The following is a 19,836-nucleotide window of genomic DNA, read 5'->3' as shown; positions in this document are numbered from 1 at the left end:
TACTTACCACAGCAGCAGGCCAATTAGTCAGTGGGGTTAACTCCACAGAAAAGGGACAAAAAAAAAAGAAACAAATACTTAAGTTTGTTTGTTGGGTTTGGTATACAATATATTTCTATTTATTAGCTTGTTTTGTCTTAAGTTTAAATTGTTATCACAATAACAAATTGTGATTAATGGCTGAAGGTCATAAAACTATACATTCCTGTTTACACTGATGAGACCTTATTGCCATCTCCAAATACTTGTTTTGTAGAGCAGAAATCCCCTGTTGCTGGTAAAACCAGGACAAGACAATGTGGAAAAATCAAAAATGTTTAATGATAAGTCTTTTCCAAATGCATGGATTTCAATATCCATTAGAATCAGAGTAAGTGGAAGTAGAGTAAGAAGTAGAGTAAGTAGCACTTTCTTCACAGGCTGTGTAAAGGGATGTAGCTACAAACATTATCAAATTTCAGTTGATTGGTTAAGGGGCTGCTCTCCTGCATGTTAATAACTCCCACTCTGTTAAAAGCCCTGTGCTCAGTAAGGAAATTACACAATATAGGCATTAAAAAAATCCAGTGAATGTTCTCCATTGGGATGAGAAAAACAGGCCTGAGCTTCCTGCTTTTATTGTTTTTTTTTTGCACAACTTCCTGTTCTTAGTTCATGAAGATTTATTTTTCTTCTAGTAAGAATAAGCTGAGGCAACAAACATCAGAAGGCAAACCATACCTACCTCTAAAGTTTGAACTACATGGATTGTTAAAAAATAAAACAAAATCTATAGCCATTCTTAGTCCAATAAGATTTGTATTTAATGTTTATCTTTTTTGACGTGCTTTTAAAATTAAATTGGAATGTGAAGCTGTTTTTTATGTGTAAAATACGCCATTAAATAAACTATCACTGACTTTATGAACAAAAATAAACATAGCATTGAATAATTTTCACGATCTGCAAGGAAACTGTTCTTTATGTTTTTGAAAAAACAAAACAAGCAAACCTATGACAAACTGAGACTGGGCGCTGTAAGATTTATTCATGCCTACAAGATGGCAGCAGTGAGATCCAGTGATTTCTGCACAGGCACTAGCGCGGTCAGCTGGAGTTAGAGGTCCTTCAGCTGGAGGTGACATTCAGTGGGCTAGCAGAAACCTGGGATAGTTTGAAGCTCAATAATGGCACAGGCTGTGCAGAAACTGGTTTCTAAAGTACCATCTCTCATTGGAGGTCTGTCATTTATCTGAATTTTGTTTTCGATTAACGCAGAATGGTATAATTTGTCCAATTCCCGTTAGCAACCCTTAAGTAGATCGATGAGGATGACGCTAGGTTAGCCTAGCCTTCAGATGAATTAAGCCGATGCTACACAAATGTGGCTATATTTAACGTTCTTATTCGAAGTTAATATTGTTGTTTTAAGCTGGTGAGCTCATATTTACCCGTATGATAAATTCAGTTGTTAAACGTGTTAAATAGAAAACTCCTAGCCGAGCCGCTAATGCTAGCTTAGCTAGCAACTTTGTAGTTCACCATTTTTTTTTGCATAACTTTATTTATCACCTTGGAAAACTACAGAACATAAAATCATATCAACAAAAAACTAACATGCAACAGAAAGCTTAGTAAAATATAATTTTATAAATGTGTAATAGTTTATCCACCCTATTAGTCCTTTGTTTCAGGGTCCATCATAAATAGACTAAGGATGTGTAGCAGCGTGGATTCAGCTTTCTTATTTGCAGTTTTTCGTTTCTTTTTAACTGTAGATTTGAATGAAGTAATTCAATTAAATATTTTTTGGCGACATTGACTATATTTGCATCTCTCTACAGCCGCTGTCACCTACTCCAAACCTCGGCTTTCTACCTTCTGGTATTATGCTCGCGTTGAGCTGGTTCCTCCAACCCCAGCTGAGATCCCCAAAGCCATCGAGGGGGCCTCAAACCTCATCAAGGCTTTCCAGACGGGCCGCCTCGGTCAGACCACTGTGAAGGTGTGTGACAAACACAACAGCAAACTCATTTAGTTCCCCTAAGATCAGGGGTGTCAAAGTGGTTCCAGAAAAGGCCGTGTGGCGGCAGGTTTTCTTTCCAACCAAGCAATAGAAAACCATAGTCCATTCATCTCCTCGAGTCATCGTGTTCAGATTGGACTCATTTGATGAGACTGGAGTCTGGTGTGCTTTTGATTGGTTGGAAAGAAAACCTGCAGCCACACAGCACCTTCTGGAACCAGGGGTAACAGTAAAATAGCTGTCAAATGGACTGAAAGACCATGTGTAACTCTGAGGAGAAATTCAGGGGTAATTTAGAGATCCAAATAAACAAAAACAAAAAAATAAAGTAGTTACGAATACTTCCATTGGTGCTGGGATAAATTATTGTTTTGGCAGTTAAGTGGTATGTTGCTGGTGAAGATTCTCAGTCATCCAGGTCATAGTTATTCCAAAAAAGGTAAAAAAAAAAAAAAAAAAAAAATGTTAGAAATGGCGCTGAGGTCGATGCTTTATAGCAGGGGTGCCCAACCTTTTTTAAACCAAGATCTACTTTTGAAGTTGATGGCATGCCAAGATCTACCAAGCCAAACACAAGGGATGGCAGTATTTGTTTTCTATTTGCACAGGTGGAGAATAAACAGTAAGTCCAACAAATGGGGAAATGATCAATTGTGTCAAAAAATAGGTAGCAAGAACAGAACTTAACAATCTCATAAGAACTTCACACCATATCACTCACTCACTCACTCACTCACCAAAACTATAGAAAAGAGCAGTCAAGATCTCCAGACAAAGGCTGTGCAGTTAAAAAAAAAATCTAAATACACCAATTGATACACACACACACACAGTCCAGTAGAGAGAAAACTAAAAAACGTTAGAACTGTAAATTTACAGTCATATATATATATATATATATATATATATATATATATATATATATATATATATATTATACATATTTTTTTTTATTTTTACTAGTTTCCAAGGCTGTGCTTTAAAAAAAGATGAAATTGTCCAGAGAGCTGTTACAAACTACATTTCTTTTTGTTTTACACTTGTGTAAACAAAGTGACAAATAAAATCTGTCTAAGTCTAAGATAAGTTCAAAGCAGGAAGAAGGAGAAGGGAAGTCCACTATTTCAGAATGATAAACTTCACTGGGCATTGGCATTGGTAGAGAAACTGGCAGATGGATTAAAATTCAACAGGAAAAAAATAGGAAAACACTAAGTACAAACTATGTGGATGTGAAGAGTAAAATACAGCAGAAAGGGTTGTTGACTGTTTCTTTAATTTCGGGCAAAAGTTCCTGTGATGTTATGAGCCGGAAAGCTCTTGAACTCCAATACCAAGCATGCAATGGAGGCTAGAGCGAGAGGGCAGTTCTGAATGTACATTGCTACTGAAAGGTTCTGTGGAAGTTTGGAAATAAATATACAGACCAAGTTTACACGCCTCGTCTGTTCTATGTAGAATCGAAGAACAACACAGTTCCAAAAATCTTTTGAAGAATCTGCCAAGGCTCAGCGACCTGACCTCGGTGTGCAGCAGCAGATCACTGTGGTCTGCACCTGCCTCCTTGAGCTGGACACGGAATAAACGCCTCTGAAAACTCCCGGCCCGAACAGAGCAAGCGATCTTTATCGCAACGTCCATGACATGCTTCATATTTAAAATAATGCCGCACAGCTGTTGCTGAATGATGCAGTGGTCGATCCAAAAATCCGGGAAAGTTTCAGACAGCTTAAACAGAGCAACCAATCCAGCAGTGTGCCCAACCATAGATGGAGCCCCATCAGTTGTGATAGATGTCATTATCTCTCCAGATTCCTCTTCACGCTTTAGAGTCCCTGGTAACCTAGCAACCGTGGCAAACCATGCCCAGCAATCACCATGCATATAAAAAGGTTCCCTGCATACTTTTTACTTTTCATTTTATTATTATGAAAATAGACGTTGGCCTCTTGTGATCAATGATTTGATTAGTGTTTTTTGAAACATTTTTTTTTGTCATAGCCATAAATAGGTCTACATTGTAAAACTTCTTGTGATTGAATGGTAGATCATAATCGACTGGTTGGGCACCCCTGCTTTATAGAGTGGATCAAAAGTGGTATTTTCACAGAAAAAATGCAAAATATCCAAATCCAGCATTTTTAAAAAGACAGTTGATTTCTTTGTGATCCTGAAACAGAACAACTGTAATTCTCCCAGCCACTTGTTAATTGCAAGTACAAGTCTAAAGAAACACATTTTTGAATCAGTTTCTGTCTTTAAAAACATAAATAAAATAAATACATAAATAATTACATAAAATAAATACATAAATAATTACATAAAATAAATACATAAATAATTACATAAAATAAATACATAAATAATTACATAAAATAAATAAATATGTAGAATAAATAAATAAAAATAGGGAAAAAAACAGGCGGTGGACTCGACTCAGAAATGATTCTAAACTTGAGCACAGGCTGTCATCTTATCAGTGTGATGCCTCCCCATGTTGAGAAATGAATAGATATTTAGTTTAGGGCTGGTTGGTCATGGATCACAGCTGGTTAATTATCATTGTCCCATCTCTGATCAATACAGCAAAACCTTTGCAGCTGGAGGTTGAGATTATATTTTTACCACCTTTGATTAAGCAGTTAGTTTGGGTCTCCCCTGGTCAAACCACTCGACACGCGAACACAGTTAAAATCTCCTCGGCTCTGATCGGCATGCCAGACCCGCTAATTTACTTGATAGCATTGAACGCAGCGTACAGACTCCACCGCACTGCCCCAGTCGCTTCTGATCTAACAAGCTGAAACAACATGGAGCAGCTCTGGTGAGAGGGGTTCGGACAGATAATAGAGCGAAACAATAAAGGACACTGACTTACATTCTGGCCCCCGTTCATGTTGTTCTCCATTATTTACTTCCCTGGTCAATTCTCGTCCAGCTTGATGCCGGTGTTCTGTCAGAACAGCATACCCATCGTCAATACTCATGCGCAAAACGTCCGATTTCCATGTGTGTATGCTAGTCCCCTTTATCTCTTTAGTTTTGCAGAAAAGATACTTTAAACAACCTCGACAGGCGTGTATCCCTTTAGTCATGTACAAAAAACAAAACAAATTAGGGTCAGATCACCATAAAAATCAAAAATCACCAAAAAGTAATTCATTATTTTCTTTTGTAAATGAATAAAGGAATACACGACCCTTGAGGTAGTTTAAAGTGTATTTTTCATACAAAACTAAAGGGATAAACATGTATTGAAAGGGTATGCTGATCTGACCGAACACTGTCATCAGACACCCAGCAGTGGGGGACAGCGGCCACGCAGCTTTCCAGCAGGGTGTCAGACTCGGCTTTTTGATCCAAAGGGAAAAGAGTCAAAAGCCGATTGTTAGCAGGTTAACCCAGTTTTGAAGAACCCGGGTTTTCAGTGGGAAAGCAGCTAAATTAAAGTTGTGTGAACCGAAAATGAAAACCATCGCAATATTGAGACAGTTACAAAGCTGTAGATGTAAAAAGGTTAATAAGTGACAATGTTCCCAAGAAAGGGTGAGTTTTAAAAAAAAAGCGCTCTGGAGTTTCTTTTTTTGTTTAATTCTTGATGCCAAGTCAAACCCTTCCTAAAACCATGATGGCTGTGTTGCTCATTGAATGTTTTTGTTTCAGGATGCTCTGAGGAACGGGCTGGTGGCCACTGAAGTCCTGATGTGGTTCTACATCGGAGAGTGCATCGGCAAAGGCAGCCTTATTGGCTACAATGTCTGATTTATTTGGACTGGCGTTTTTTTGTTGTTGAGCGTTCTATGCTCTACCTCCTGTAAGATGTTGGGAACCAATAAACAAATATCTATTGTTTGAGTCTGACTTTTTACCTTATGTGTTATAGAAATGCTTAGATGTTTCCTGCAGGCTAATTGGTTCATCTAAACTAAAGGCTATGTTCACACTACAGCCTGAAGTGACCCAAATCTGATTTTTTTTTTTTTTTTTTATAACCCATAGTGACCTGGATCTGATCTTTTTGTGACAGTCTGAGCAACAAAGATCCGATTTTTTTTTTTTTTCTCTTCCTTCTTTTCTTTTCCAGTGTGACCCAGGCCACTTGGCTCTCTGGTCCTGAATCCGATACGAATCTGATCTTTTCAAAATGCAACCTGTGCATTCATCCGACCTCTGTCATTAATACCCAACAGTGTTCACTCTTCTTCTTGCAATGCAGAAGTGGCAGAGAAAAACAATGGTGGACAAAATATGAACAGCAACGCAAAAAATCAGACTGCAAAAAATCTGAATTGAGCATCAAGGCCTGCTGTGTGAACGTAGCCAAAGAAAGCTAAAGAAAAGTGCATGAAATGTCAGATGTAAATGGTGTGTTCGGGACTTCTGAATATATGATTTTTATGGACTTATGCCCAAGTTAATTTCAAAGTTTACTGGCAAACTGCCTTTAAAGAAATGTCATGTTGGTAATATTTGGGTCTAATGCTCACGGATATTTTAGAGGAGAACCCAGCAGATAAACTGTCAGCTGCTGTGAAGGGTTGATTTAGGCTTGCTTTACGCTCAGTGAGTTTTGTAAACCAGAGTGCACGTGTCAAAAGTAGAACCATGATTGCTAAAGTTGAGTATTAGCCCCACACAGGGTCATGGAACACAACACAACGAAAAGAAAAAGGCAGAAAATTAAAATGTGTGTTGTTTTAAATGGACTGGATCCACTGTTTGTTAAACACATAGCAAACCTTGATGTAGTGTAGTGAGGCAATGATGAAGTTAGGTATTACTCCTTAGAGATGTTTGGATTGAAGCTGTTAATGGTTGGTCAAACCCAGTTTGTCCACATATTTAAATTTTTTACCTCAGCTTTACTGTATGAATAATGAAGGAATGTTAATACATAAAACACTGAAAAAAAGAACAGCTCATTGCTTCACTTCGTGATAAATCCCACTGTTGGAATATATCACTCTTCTGGTGGCAGGAACTAAGACGAATTTAAGTTATCTAAGTGTCAATAATGAAAAGTGGGGGTGGGCAGTAACTTGTTTAATACAGTAACTTAAAACACTTTTAGGAGAAATTTAAGGGCAGCAACAGACTATTATTTAGCTAATTAGTCAATTATTTTCAATAGTCAATAGCAAATGATTAGGGATTTTTTTCAAATTCAAACCATGTGATCCAAAAACTATTGGGAGTTTTGGATAGAGCATTTTGAATGATGGAAACATTTTTTTATCTTTAGTGCAAAATATATGTTTTATTAAAATTGTGGTTAAAGGACTGCTATAAGTGGGTTTCTCTGCTAAAGTTTTCTATACTTTCATTTATTCGATTACTAAATTAGTTGATGATTTCTTCAATAATTGATTAATTGTTTCAGCCCTAGTTACAACATTGTACTTTTTACTTTTGAGTAAAATATCAAAAAGCATCACTCCTAATGAGTAACATTTCTGGCTACTCCATTCTTTGTAACTTAATAAAAACAAGATTATTTTATATGAATTTGCTTTGAAAGACATTTCTTTTATTTTTGTACTCGAGGCTTATTGATTAGATTTTATTTTCCATTTGCTGAGTCTGCTGTGTCATTTGGGGTTTAAGTAAAAATACAGTTAACACCTATTTTACATAATGTAACTATCAGCTTATTTGGAATAGTGTCCATTACACCTAAATGTTTTACTGTCTAATTACTTATTAGTTTTTTTACTTTTAGTTTTTTGTGATCATAACTAGTAGGTATATCAGTTACTCTGTAGCTTTTTAGCAAGTAGTCTTTTACCTGAGTAATTTCTTTAAAAGCTACATTTTATTTCAGTAGAAATCTGATAAATTAGTGCTACTCTCACTCTCTCAGTGAAAAGTGGAGTAACCACTTAGGAAAAGGGAAGTGGGGCTAAAATAAATACAATAGATTAGAAAGACATACATAAAATACAAACACAATTGTATAATTAAATGCAAATTAATGCATATTTCTAAGTCTTTCCACCCACCCTAATATTAATTTGATGAAGTGACATCAAATTAATAAATTGCTGCAAATGCTAATTTATTTATTGCATACCAACTATTGTGGTGCACTTGCTCCTGTTCGCCAGCAGGGGGAGCTCAAAGGAAGCCTTCATGATTCAGCCTTCATGATTCAGTTTGATCAAACACTGTTTTAGGTGCTACTGTTTTACCCACACAAGGAAAAAAACAAAATTTCAACTTTTAAATAAATGCGCAACATTTTACATTTTTAACCAGGCACAAGATAATTTTTAAAGATATATTTACATTAAATGTAACTTGATTTTTACATTTCTAGCCCTGTATAAAGCATTCTGGCATCACAAAACAAACCAAATTGTGTATTTATTCTTTATTCTATATCTTTTTTTACAAAAAGTTTTCATTATTTGAATTACATAATTATTGCAAAACATACATATAATTAAATAAGAGTTAGTTCAAGTGAAAAACGTTCAGAGCTCTCAGCTGATGCAACAGCTATCAAATAACTGCAAACAAAAATGAAATGATGATGAAGCATTCTTCAGAATGAACTGAAAGCATCAAACCAAAACAACCCTCCCTGTAAAGCTCATTCATATTCAAATAGTGAATGATCGTAACAACTGCTCTGGAGCTTTTTATTACAAAAATAAATCATAACAAAATTAGAAAATGTGAAAGCGCTTATGCTGGTTTTGATTAAATAGTTTAAGCTGAATAAAGTGTAAATTATGTGTAATAGATGTGAGGAAGAAACACAATTTGTGGACTGAGTGTAATAAATGTCACTTTGATGGTTACATTCACTCCACTCCGACACATTGTAAAATTATAAAGGAGATATCAGCTGCTCCACGTGTTGATTGTTCATTACAATACAGCTTCTGGAAGCTGGGATTTACTGCAGTGCAAAATCGAATACAGAATGGCATGAGTTGAGTTTAAAAAACAAAAAACAAATTCTCCTTTAAACATAATTAAACTATTAGTGTGGTTTGATAATGTTGTTCATTTCAGCAAAATTTACACGTTAATGCTGTATGTTTTAAGATAAAAGAAACATTTCTGAATATCTCCAGGTGAAGATAGAAATGTTCACTTGACGTTGCAGATTTTCACAGACGTTCCGACCCCGAAGCCCGGGTAGACGGGCTCCACAAACGTGGTGTGAAACTTGTGCAGGAGCGTCATGGAGCTGCCTATGCTGTAAAACGCCAGCACGCCCGCCGTGTGGTCCAGGTACACGCCTATCCTGGACGAGTGAGGCCCGCTGACGGGTTTGTCCACCCGGTTGTGCCAGGCGGAGTATCCCGTGTCAGAGCAGAGGAGGCTCCAGGATTTGTCGTTGTAGCCCAGCAGGCACAGCGAGCCTTTCCCCTTCCGGCTGATGCTTTTGTAGGCCACCCCGATGGAGAATTCCCCGTTCCACTCGATCTCCCAGTAGAAACGGCCTCCAGACAGGGCCTCCCGGCACAGCACTTGGGCGAAGCTGTCGAACCTCTCCGGGTTGTCGCTGTAGGGCTGCAGGTCTCTGGTGCGGATGACCTTCCTGCTGCCCTCTGAGATGTAGAGCTCTTTGTAGGCGGTGATGGGATCCAGCTTCAGCTGGCAGAAATCTGAACAACCAGAATCAAAACAGGTTTGTCATTGAGATCAGATAGGTGGCGACTCTTGTTGCAGAAAAAAAAAGGAGTTTCTTACATTTGATAAAATCAGCTCTGGCCCTTGGTTCTGGAGGAGGAGTATTGTCCACCGTCATTTCTTTACCTGCCGAGCAGTAATAGAATAGAATTTAATAAAAAATCCCTTTATCGTCCCACAATGGGGAAATTCTGGTGTTTACAGCAGCAAAAAGATTGTAGAAAAAAATGGTCACACAAATATGGACCTTAGCAATAACATAATAGTGAAGAGTTAAAAAATAAACAATAAAATATAAATACTGTGCCCCTGGAGAATAAATAACAATATAAAGCTATGGACATCTTTACATGAATGGATATTTGAAAATAGCAGCAACATCAAAGATGTGCAAAATGACAAAAGTAAGCACCAGTGAGTCCCTCTGAGCGGCACACACCCATCAAAATACCTCGAATGCTTTGCTGATGTGCTCAGATAGTAATGTTACTACTACAAGCCACCTTCAAAATATTCATTCATCTTGATCCTGTTTGTAAGCGCTGAAGCAGCACTAGTGCACAATAAAGGTGTATTTGCATCTATTCTCCTTAATTCCTTTCATAACTTCAAGTCTTTAGGGGTAAGTCTCTACCCACCCAGTCCTGTAGATGATCAATTAGTTATCAATAAGCTTTGATCTAAAATAGGGCTGCAAGTATGGATTATTTTGTTAATTAACTGTTGAAAAAACATTTCTAAATAAACACATTTTTGGAACATGAAAAAAAATATTTTAGGTGCTTTGGAAATATGCATTAATTTGCATTTAATTATAGAAATATTACAACTGTGTTTGTATTTTATGTATGTATTTCTAATGTATTGTATTTATTTTAGCCCTACTTCCCTTTTCCTAAGTGGTTACTACAATGTCAGGCTGCCATTGTAAATAACAACTTGTTCTTAATGACTTGTCTGTAAAAATAAAGGTATAAGAAAAAAAATTTGAACAAAGTAACACATTGATCTTTAATGCAAAATGTTATATATTCAATGTTGTTAAATGTTTATAGTTTACATTTGTAGAGGTTTGTACTTTTTAGCATCTGTGCTGTTACTCTTGATTCAATTTGAATTACCAAATGATTTGATGATTATTTCAATAATCAGTTCTAATCTGCTGCCACCACCGTGTTTCTTGGAGGAAACTGTGTTTTAAGGTGTTATAATCTCATCCAGTCAGAGCAAATTGGTAAAGTGGGTCAACAGTGCTTCTCCTCTCACCGCTGTTTTGGGGCTGTTATGTCAAAAAATGTTCAGACATTTAGATATCAGCAGCTCCTCCAGTGGTACCATAGATCTCTACAGTGCAAAAAATATCTAAAACAGATTAAATGTTCTTGAAATGAATGTATTTACGCATCGTTTGAGCATGGAGGTAAAACTATTAGCCAAAAGAATCATTATATTTGCCCCTAAAATAAGATCAATAAATGTATTGGTCTTAAAATAAGATAACCTTTTCGCTCTCTCCTCCTCCACCTGTCAGATAAGGTGATGGTGCTTTGGTAGGACTGCAGTTGATGTCTTGAACGGAGCTCTGCGAGATGTTCATAGCTTTGGATATCGCTCTCTATGACCTAACATTGCTTTAATCTCCCCTACCTGCCTATGGTGTTTATCTAATTAGCTCTAATAAAGCATTGGACGTCAGAGCAGTTGGACTTTGTTTGTTTGTTCTTTTTCTACTTAGTTCACAACTGAAAGCATTTTTTAAGTTAGATATAGGGGGGATGGATACAAATACACATCATTCTTTGCTGATTTTGTGCATGTATGCATAAGTGAGGGTCGGTAGAGCAGCTCGCCTACTATAGCTTACAGCTGAGATAAGGTTAAACAAAACAATAATTAAACGTTCACCTTTGCTCCTGCGGTCCAACGTCCGGCTCGCAGTAGTATAGATCGGGACTTCATTCACTGCAAAGCAGAGCAAATGTATGTTTGATTAGAAGAAAACAGCTTTTTTGAAGTTGAGAAGTAACATTTTCTGCCGCTAAGGTCCAACCTGATTTGGAAATTTTGAGCAGCTCCTCTCTGCCGTACTCCTCCAGGCGCTCTTTGATCTCAGCCACGGCTTTCCTGACCGAGGCGAAGGTGAAGTCGGGATTAACCGTCACTTTGGGGATGAAGCCGTCATCAGTCGGGGTGCACAGGTAGTTAAAGTTCTGAAGGGAGGAGACAAGCGAAGTTATCAAAGAGAAGATCTAAAGTAAATCCATTGAACAGGCGATGCTTGTTTCTGTGAGGCGCTGTACCTGCAGGAAGTGGATGTGGTCATCGGTGCTGTGCAGCTGCTTGAGGCCGGACTCCTTCTTCTTCAGCTCGTCAATCTCCTGCTCCAGTCGCTCGATCAACGCCTCGGCCTGGTTGAAAGCGGCCTTCTCGTTGATGCCGATCAGCTTTGTCACCTCTGACCTCATCCTCTCGATGGAGCGAATCATGTCTTCGAACATCTTCTGGCTCTCCACCATGGCTCTCTGGGCCGAGTTCTGCACACAAAAAAATCCATTTTGTGAGTTCATTCGCAGCCAGTTTGGTAAAAAAACTGTCACATTAAAAACTTACACCCTACCTTAAGTGAATCTACAGCAGTCTTGAGTTCCTCCAGGTCCTTCACCCTTTCCTGGCATTTTTGTCTAATCTCAGCTTGGGAAACTCCCAACAGTTTCTGGAAAATAAAGGAGGATTAAAAATGATCCATTTTCTACAAACTTTCTTTTTAGGCTAAAACTCCTACACTGATAACCAAACAGTACTATCCTCCCGTATTACATCATGCAGCGTTGCCATAAAAGGCCCCAAATAAGCTGTTTTAACTCAAATGCAGCCAAATATGAGGAGTTTTTATAGAGTGGGATATAAAGAGAGTATCTGGGGAGGCCCTTCTGGCACGCGGAACAAAACCTCGCTCAGAGGAGCTTCTTAAGGCGGCTCGCTTTTATCTCAGAGGGAGGAAAGAAAAAAGATCTGCGGAGGAATTCTGGTCATGTAAGGAATGTGAAACTACGGCTGCTGTCTGGCTGTTTGAGGCGACGTTTCAAGGTGCAGCGATAGAATAGGAGGCTTCTAATTCAGCTTCCACTCTGACCCGACAACCCATTCTTCAAGATAAGCTGGAGGAATGTGGGGAATCTAGGAAAGGGTGAGGTGGGGGGGAGGGGAGAGATGGAGTAAAGGATGTGAGGATCAGGTTGTAAATCCTTGCTGCCACTGTTCTGCGTTGCATTGCTTCACCGTGGAGCTAAAAGCGTTTCAGCCATAAAAACCCTCCCTCTGCTCATCAACCGCTTCCCACCGCCGTATCTGCTGACACCCTTATCTGCTCCACATTGTTTTACAGGCGCTGTCATCTGTGAGTCATTTCGCCTGTCGTTGCCAGAGTGAGATTGGAGTGAGGTGTTGTCTGCCTTTACTCCCTGACATTCCAGTCCCATCTCAGGCCCCACTCCCACAGGTGGGAACCCACTCAGCTAGAAAGGCTGTAGTGTTCATCCCAGAGCTGGGTCACCATATTCTCTGGAAAGAAGGTTTCAGGAAAGAGTGAGTGTGTTGGGGGGGGGGCTGATATCTATACCCCCCCCCCCCCCCCCCCCCCCCCCCCCCTACACACCACACACACACACAGCTTCCAGGCAGCTAATCACAGAGCTGGGTTTGTTTTGGCGGCCCTGAATGCCTGCTGGGGAAGCTGATAGCGTTGGTGAATTGGGTCAAAGTCCAAGCAGCAACGGGAGGTGGGAGAAAAAAACTTTAAAAAAAACAACAACTCCCCACCCCACTAGGTTTCAGTGGAGCTAACTGAAAGTGTGCCTACATACTCTGGGAAGCAGACAGCTGAACAATCCCGCCCAAATCTCTCTATGAAACCACAAAGCCCTACCTGTTTCTCGCTCCTCTCCGCCTCGGCAGACACAATGTCGTGGCCCCTGTGCTCGCTGACAGTGCAGATGGCACAGATGCACATCTGGTCCGTCCGGCAGAAGAGCTCCAGGGACTTCTGGTGCTGAGGACAGATCTTCCTGTCCAGGTTCCCCAGCTCATCCACCAGCTTGTGCCTTTTGAACGTGGCTGACTCGTAGTGCGGCCTCAGGTGCTTCTCGCAGTAAGACGCCAGACAGTTTAGGCAGGACTTCACCGCCTTCAGCTTCTTCCCAATGCAGAAGTCGCAGGGCACGTCGTTGGCCGAGGCGTAGATGTTTCCCTGGGATGTGCTCAGGTTGAGGTTGGGGCCACTCTTCTTGATCTTCTCAGCCACCATGCTCAGGGTGGCGTTGGGTCGCAGCACCGGCCTCTGGGTGAATGTGATCTTGCACTGGGGACAAATGTAAATCCCAGTGTAGTCCGCTTCGTTCCAGTAGCCACTTATGCAGTCCATGCAGAAACTGTGGCCACAGGGTATAGCCACTGGGTCCCTGAGGAGATTCTGACACAGGGAGCAGCTAAAATAATCAGAAGAGTGATCAGCCATTGTGATGGGCTCTGGAGCCGGTCAGATCTGCAGAAACAGACAGAGAGAATGCCAGAAGTGGATAGAGAGTTCGCTGAGTGTGTGAGAGAGCCCGCCCTCAGCGGTGTGGTACAGCCTGCCAGGGACAGGATCTACTTGTATTTCTAAATTCCAGAGGTTATTGATTGAAAGCAGGCGAGGCCCCTCCCCCTGTGCCGTAAGTGCATAGAGCCCTGCCCAGCTCAGATAAGCAAGTTAGGCAAGAAGCAGTGAAAAGAGGGAAGAAGATCAGAGAGAAGAGACTGAGCGAAGCAGAATGAATGAAATGTGAAAAGCTAAAATCACATTCAGTGTTGAAGGAAAGCATTTCCTTTCGCTCGCTGGCTTCCTGAACTCCTCCAGAGGCTCATCTGAGGCCGGGTTGAGCACTTACATCCCGGCAGCTGCATTTCCACCTATTGTTGTCGCACAGAATCGCCATTGTCTTCAACCGGTTATAGTTCACCAAACATTAAAGCAGCTTGAGGTACTGTAGGAATTTAAGGGGGGGGGGGACCACCCAATAGACAAACAGACGCTCCAAAGTCACATGAAGTTATTTCAAACAACCAGGACGAAACTTTCATGCTGTTAATTTCCAGTTTATAAAAAAACAAACAAAAAAAATGTGGAATTCAGGTTTGCAATATTGACAGTTTGCCGGTCGGACCTGTTTGTTCACTCCGACCGGCCGTGTAGAACTGTAGATATGTGCATGGGACCGGCTGGGCGGCAGAAAGGGAAACAGGCACGCTTGACATGGCTGATGGAAACACACAGGTATGCATGAACAAATACCAACAACATTCCTGTCACGTCAAACTGTGTTGCAATGGATTGTTTCTGTATTACCCTGCATGTTTCATTCACACTATGTCACATTTCTACCAGGGGGAAAAAAAAAAAAAACTTTTCCTGTCACCGTGACTTCACGTTTTATTGTTTAACACCAGATGGTGGTAAAAATCCAGGGCAAGACCCTGACTGAACAAAAAGCTTCAGTAGTTTAGTGGGGAGTGTTGGCCTAGTGGGTTAGAGCAGTGCGCTTGTGCTCTGAGAAGGTTGCAGGTACCCAGATCAATCCCAACAGCCTCCACTCTGGGTCCCTGAGCAAGACCTTAACCATACACTGTTCCCCGGGTGCCGCACAGTGGCAGCCAACTGCTCCCCAAGGGGATGGATTAAATGCAGAGAACACATTTCCCCATTGTGGAACAATAAAGGGATTTACATGACATTAGCACCATTTTATTAGCATTCCAATAACTCTAATCTATCACCACCACCTCAATGCTGACGTCCCATTTCAAGTGTTTACTCTCATCTTGACAACAAATTCAATATGCAGAAATATAAAAGTATGTCTGCATACTGACATATATTGAATTAGATATTAAGAAAAAATACATGTTACATTTTCAAACTGATTTGGAGCCATCTAAAATCTGAAGTTATCTAAGTAGTAATTACCTCACCGTTCGTATCTTGCTTTATGTCATCCACTTGTTAGTTTCACCTTTCCATATTAGGCCAGGGTTTCTGATAAGCCTGTTTTCCTTCCTTCCTCAAGAGAAAGGCAAATGCTCCATGCTCACGGATTTACAGCCCGTGTGAGGAGGGAACAACTGCAGGTCCACGGAAAAAAAAAAAAAATCAGTAGCAGAGAACAGGCAGAGCATGCAAAGAACATTCAGACACTAACTAGCATTGATTTCATTTTTTTAGGTCAGCTGGAATTCTACAACAAATATTTCTGCTAATAAAAAACCATAATAATAATAGATCAGTGATGATTTTGGCTAGGTTTTCATAATCTTTCTTAGTATTTGGTAGAAACTACCGCTGCATAAATTGGGAAAAATATTTTGGGTCTCATTCCACAGGTATCTTGCTATAGTTTGCAGAAATTTTGGCCCATTCCTACTGACAGAACTGGTGTGACTGAGTCAGGTTTGTAGGCTTACATGCTCACACACACCAAAACAGATCTGCCCACAAATGTTCTTACCACTCAGATCAGGGCTTTGTGATAAAAACCTAAAAACTCACCTTGTAGTCCTTAAGCCACTTTAAAGCTACAGTGTGTAATTTTTAGCGACATCTAACGTCCAGACTGCAGACCGCAGCAACATGAACGTCTCCCCCCCACCGCTTCTCCCCCCCAACAGTACGGCGAGCTTTACGGGACAAAATGTCTTCCACGACGTCCGCATCACCTACATTCTCAAGTGATGAGGTTTGTTTACATAGATCATTTTAATACTGCCATCTATTGTTCAGTACCGTCTCAGTTCATCTCTCTCAACTTGCCGTAGTTACTTTTCGAGCGTAATGGGCGATCTCGCAATCGCTAGTTTGTTGGCTCTGCGCTGCCGTAGCGCAAAGATGTCTGCCTCCATGGCTGCGAGACCTGCTCCTATGTAATTATAAATAACGAATTCTAAGGCAGCGCAAATATTAAGGTTAAGAGGCTGAGCTCATAGATGATGATAAATAACATAGTTATGTATAATATATTACATTTCTGACTGTATATCCCTGTATTTATTACACACTGTAGCTTTAAAACAAATATGGCTGCATGCTTGAGGTTGGAAATCTACATCCTAGTTTTGATTCCCTTACTAATTAGAATGATCTTCCATCCACATTATGCTATAGATCTGGTTAAGTGCACCAGTCCCTCCTGCAGTTGAACAGCTACGCATTATGATGCTACTAACCCTTCACCTCCTAAAGAGGTAATTTAAAAAACTGAGGTTTTATTTCTTTTATTGCTTTTGTAGCAATGGCTTCTTCTTTAGAGAGTGGCATTTCAGCCCATGTTGGTAAAGGGCTTGTTTTACAGGGAAAATTAATCAAGATTCAAAGAAAATCTTAACTAGTCTTGTTCTAGGATTGACCAGCATTTTTGTGATGTTTATATCAGGGACTTTCTCATGCTGAGTATAAATGTGTATAATTGTTTGTAACCATTGCACCTTTAGCTTTCAGAGTATTAAAATAAATTACAATTAGCTTACAGTAGATATTTTAAATTAACCAATCAGAAGCTCTTAAAGGCGTGGCCTAATTATCTAGGTGGAGCCAAATAGCTTAAATGCATAGTTTATGTAAACTTTTGAATTTAAAGAACGTAATGAAATAAATATTTGAAGTCCTAACTGAAAGACAATATTTAGTCTTTTTTAAGGTCAAAGAGTAAAAAAAATTTACAGGTTTATTTTAGGAATTGTTCATCCCTCCATCCATTTTCCCCCACGCTTATCCCTGTTGGCGTCTCCAGCTTTCTACGGGCGAGAGTGCTAACCACTGCGCCACTGAGCAGCCTAGGAATTGTTCATTCTTTCCTTTTTTTTGTTGAAGGAAACAGACATTTTCCAGCTAACCTGAGTTCAGTCCAAGTTCAGTGTGAGGGGTCCGCCCCAGCTTTGGGTGTGCAGTGTGTCTTGTCCAGCAGAGTGAGTGCAGGGGAGGACAACTGGTATTTGATCAAAGGCACACACACAAAAAAAAAAAAAAAAAACTGAGGATGAGCCAAGAAACACTTAAGGCAAAGGAGAAACTCTTGGTTTCCGGTACATATGTGAAATATAAACTAACAAGGGTTCAGCTGCAGAGATTAGTCTAAAGAATAGTGACCTGATAAGAGTGAGACTTGCTTTAAAACAAAAGGATTAAGACCAAAGCAGTTGTTTCTTACATCCAAAACCACATAGATCAACATTCAATGTAGAATTTAACAGCACATTTTTTTTGTTTGACTCTCTGCAGCTAAAATAGGTGATAGCAGAGTTTAATATGTTATTTGGTTAGATATTAAACAGCCAGAGTAATAACTTAAAAGGAAGGGCCACCTCTGAGCTTTTGTTCAAAAACAACTGAAAGGAAACTACTCCGTGTTTCTGGGACACGCCCATAACAGCAGACAATGCCTTATGTACAGAAAGTTACTTGCTTTTTTTTGTATCTAATATGTTTTTTTTTTTCTCTCATCTTTTAGAAACATTTTCTTGATATTAAACAGCTTCTATCTGAGAAAAAGAGTGCAAAAGATGAGATAAAATATTTCAAATGACTGAGACATCTGATGAGGGAAGCTCAGGGTTTTATTCCCCCTAATCTATAAAAAATGTCTATTGTTTATGAGAACAAAGTCCTCATTTTGGTTAAAAAAAGGCCACACTAAGGATCAACTGAAAACATTAGGAATGACTATTCTGATCAGGGAGTGTCTTAAAAAAAACAAAAAGCGTTCTGCTCAGAAACTACATGTTGACCAAACTAAATATTACTGCAGAACAATAACATCCTCCACTCCTACCGGCACTCCCTGAATGTGTGCAGCTGTCTAAGATGTCAGCTGATTTGTGTTGAAACTATTCACCTTGTATTTAAAGTTACTTTACAATCTGCAACTTTACCTCAACTAATTAACAGCTGACTAATTACATTTCATTTAAATCTGGTTACAAGCCTTCTTCAAAGCTAATATTACCAGGGGTTAGTTATTTATCTGAGGCAGATTAATTAACATTCCAAATTAAAGACAAGTTTAATTAGGATATTGATTACATTTTTATGATGTCCGTCATTAATCTTAATAAAAGGAATAAATGGAGGAAATAATATTCTAGGCTTGGTCTTGGATGTCATCTGTAGTTCCTGCTGTTGACACAAAACAGAGACTATATAATGCTTGGCACTCTCTTCAGGCCCTGCTGGCCCAAACACAATGGAATCTTTTAGGCAAACTTTCCTGGCCCTCCTGTTATCTGGGCTATCAAGTGTAGTTGCATTCCTAGCTCCATCTCAACGGCACTGAAACTCCATCTTGGCTGGGGGGTGTGCTCACTATGTGAGAATAATTATACACAGAGGTGTTTCAATCTTATTAAAACACTGTTTTCTTTCTATATATACTGGATTAAATTGGTTTCAGGTAAAAATATAAATAAATAACAAAGATACAGTTTAAGAGGGGATTAGTAGAAACTAGGGGCTTCCTGTCAAAGGAAATCAGTGGCGAAAGAGTTGATGATTAACCGGTTTCAGGTGGGGTGAAGGTCAGCATCACAGTCACTGAAGAAGACAACAGTGCTTTCCAGAAGAGTTTACAATAGTGACACATTTGGTCACAATACATCCAAAAGCTTTAATGCCTTTAGTCTGGATGTTATCACAGATAAATACAAAGTACTGAATGTGGGGAACAGAAAGAAAAGGATTACAACAATACAGCAAATGTATTTGTTCACTGCTGTACTTTAAGAAATGGAAATGTCTTGAGAGCTGTGCTGAAGGAAATTTTGTTATGTATGCATCCTGTGTGTACAAAATTACAATAAAGTTTCTCTAAGTCTACATATCTGTTAAACTGGGCTAACATATGTATTGTTTGCTAACAATTGCATGCTACAAATTATATCATTATTATCATTTTATTGCACACTTATGCAGATCTCATTGGCAATCTATCACATAAAATCCCAAGAAAGTAGCTATTTTAAGTGTCTGGATGAAGATTGTATGTATGAATGTATCTAGTTTTGATTGTGCTTGTGACTAATACTGCTGAGAATGAAATCACACTCATTATAAACATGTTTCTAGATTTGAATAAATTGTGGGATTTGCTTTTTTAAGCGTTCTGTCA

The 19,836-nt window shown here is 39.4% G+C and overlaps 2 protein-coding genes across 2 annotated transcripts; one reads left to right on the top strand and one right to left on the bottom strand.

Moving 5' to 3' along the window:
• The first annotated feature begins 1,059 nt into the window (after nt 1-1,059).
• Nucleotides 1,060-5,860, top strand: atp5l (ATP synthase, H+ transporting, mitochondrial F0 complex, subunit g). Its single transcript, XM_038302071.1, has 3 exons — nt 1,060-1,218; nt 1,824-1,984; nt 5,669-5,860. Exons 1-3 carry the CDS (start codon nt 1,167-1,169, stop codon nt 5,765-5,767), a joined length of 312 nt encoding a protein of 103 aa, XP_038157999.1. The 5' UTR covers nt 1,060-1,166; the 3' UTR covers nt 5,768-5,860.
• A 2,495-nt stretch (nt 5,861-8,355) lies between these two features.
• ftr82 (finTRIM family, member 82) lies at nt 8,356-14,316 on the bottom strand. Its single transcript, XM_038302081.1, has 7 exons — nt 13,575-14,316; nt 12,267-12,362; nt 11,950-12,183; nt 11,700-11,859; nt 11,555-11,611; nt 9,710-9,775; nt 8,356-9,624 (listed from the first exon to the last, which is right to left on the bottom strand). Exons 1-7 carry the CDS (start codon nt 14,160-14,162, stop codon nt 9,104-9,106), a joined length of 1,722 nt encoding a protein of 573 aa, XP_038158009.1. The 5' UTR covers nt 14,163-14,316; the 3' UTR covers nt 8,356-9,103.
• Nucleotides 14,317-19,836: the final 5,520 nt, after the last annotated feature.

This window comes from Cyprinodon tularosa, unplaced genomic scaffold (assembly GCF_016077235.1).
Source record: "Cyprinodon tularosa strain WSP-4 unplaced genomic scaffold, ASM1607723v1 ctg481, whole genome shotgun sequence".
Lineage (NCBI taxonomy): Eukaryota > Metazoa > Chordata > Actinopteri > Cyprinodontiformes > Cyprinodontidae > Cyprinodon > Cyprinodon tularosa.
Note: the sequence above shows the minus strand (reverse complement) of the source record. Positions and strands in the feature narration are given on the sequence as shown.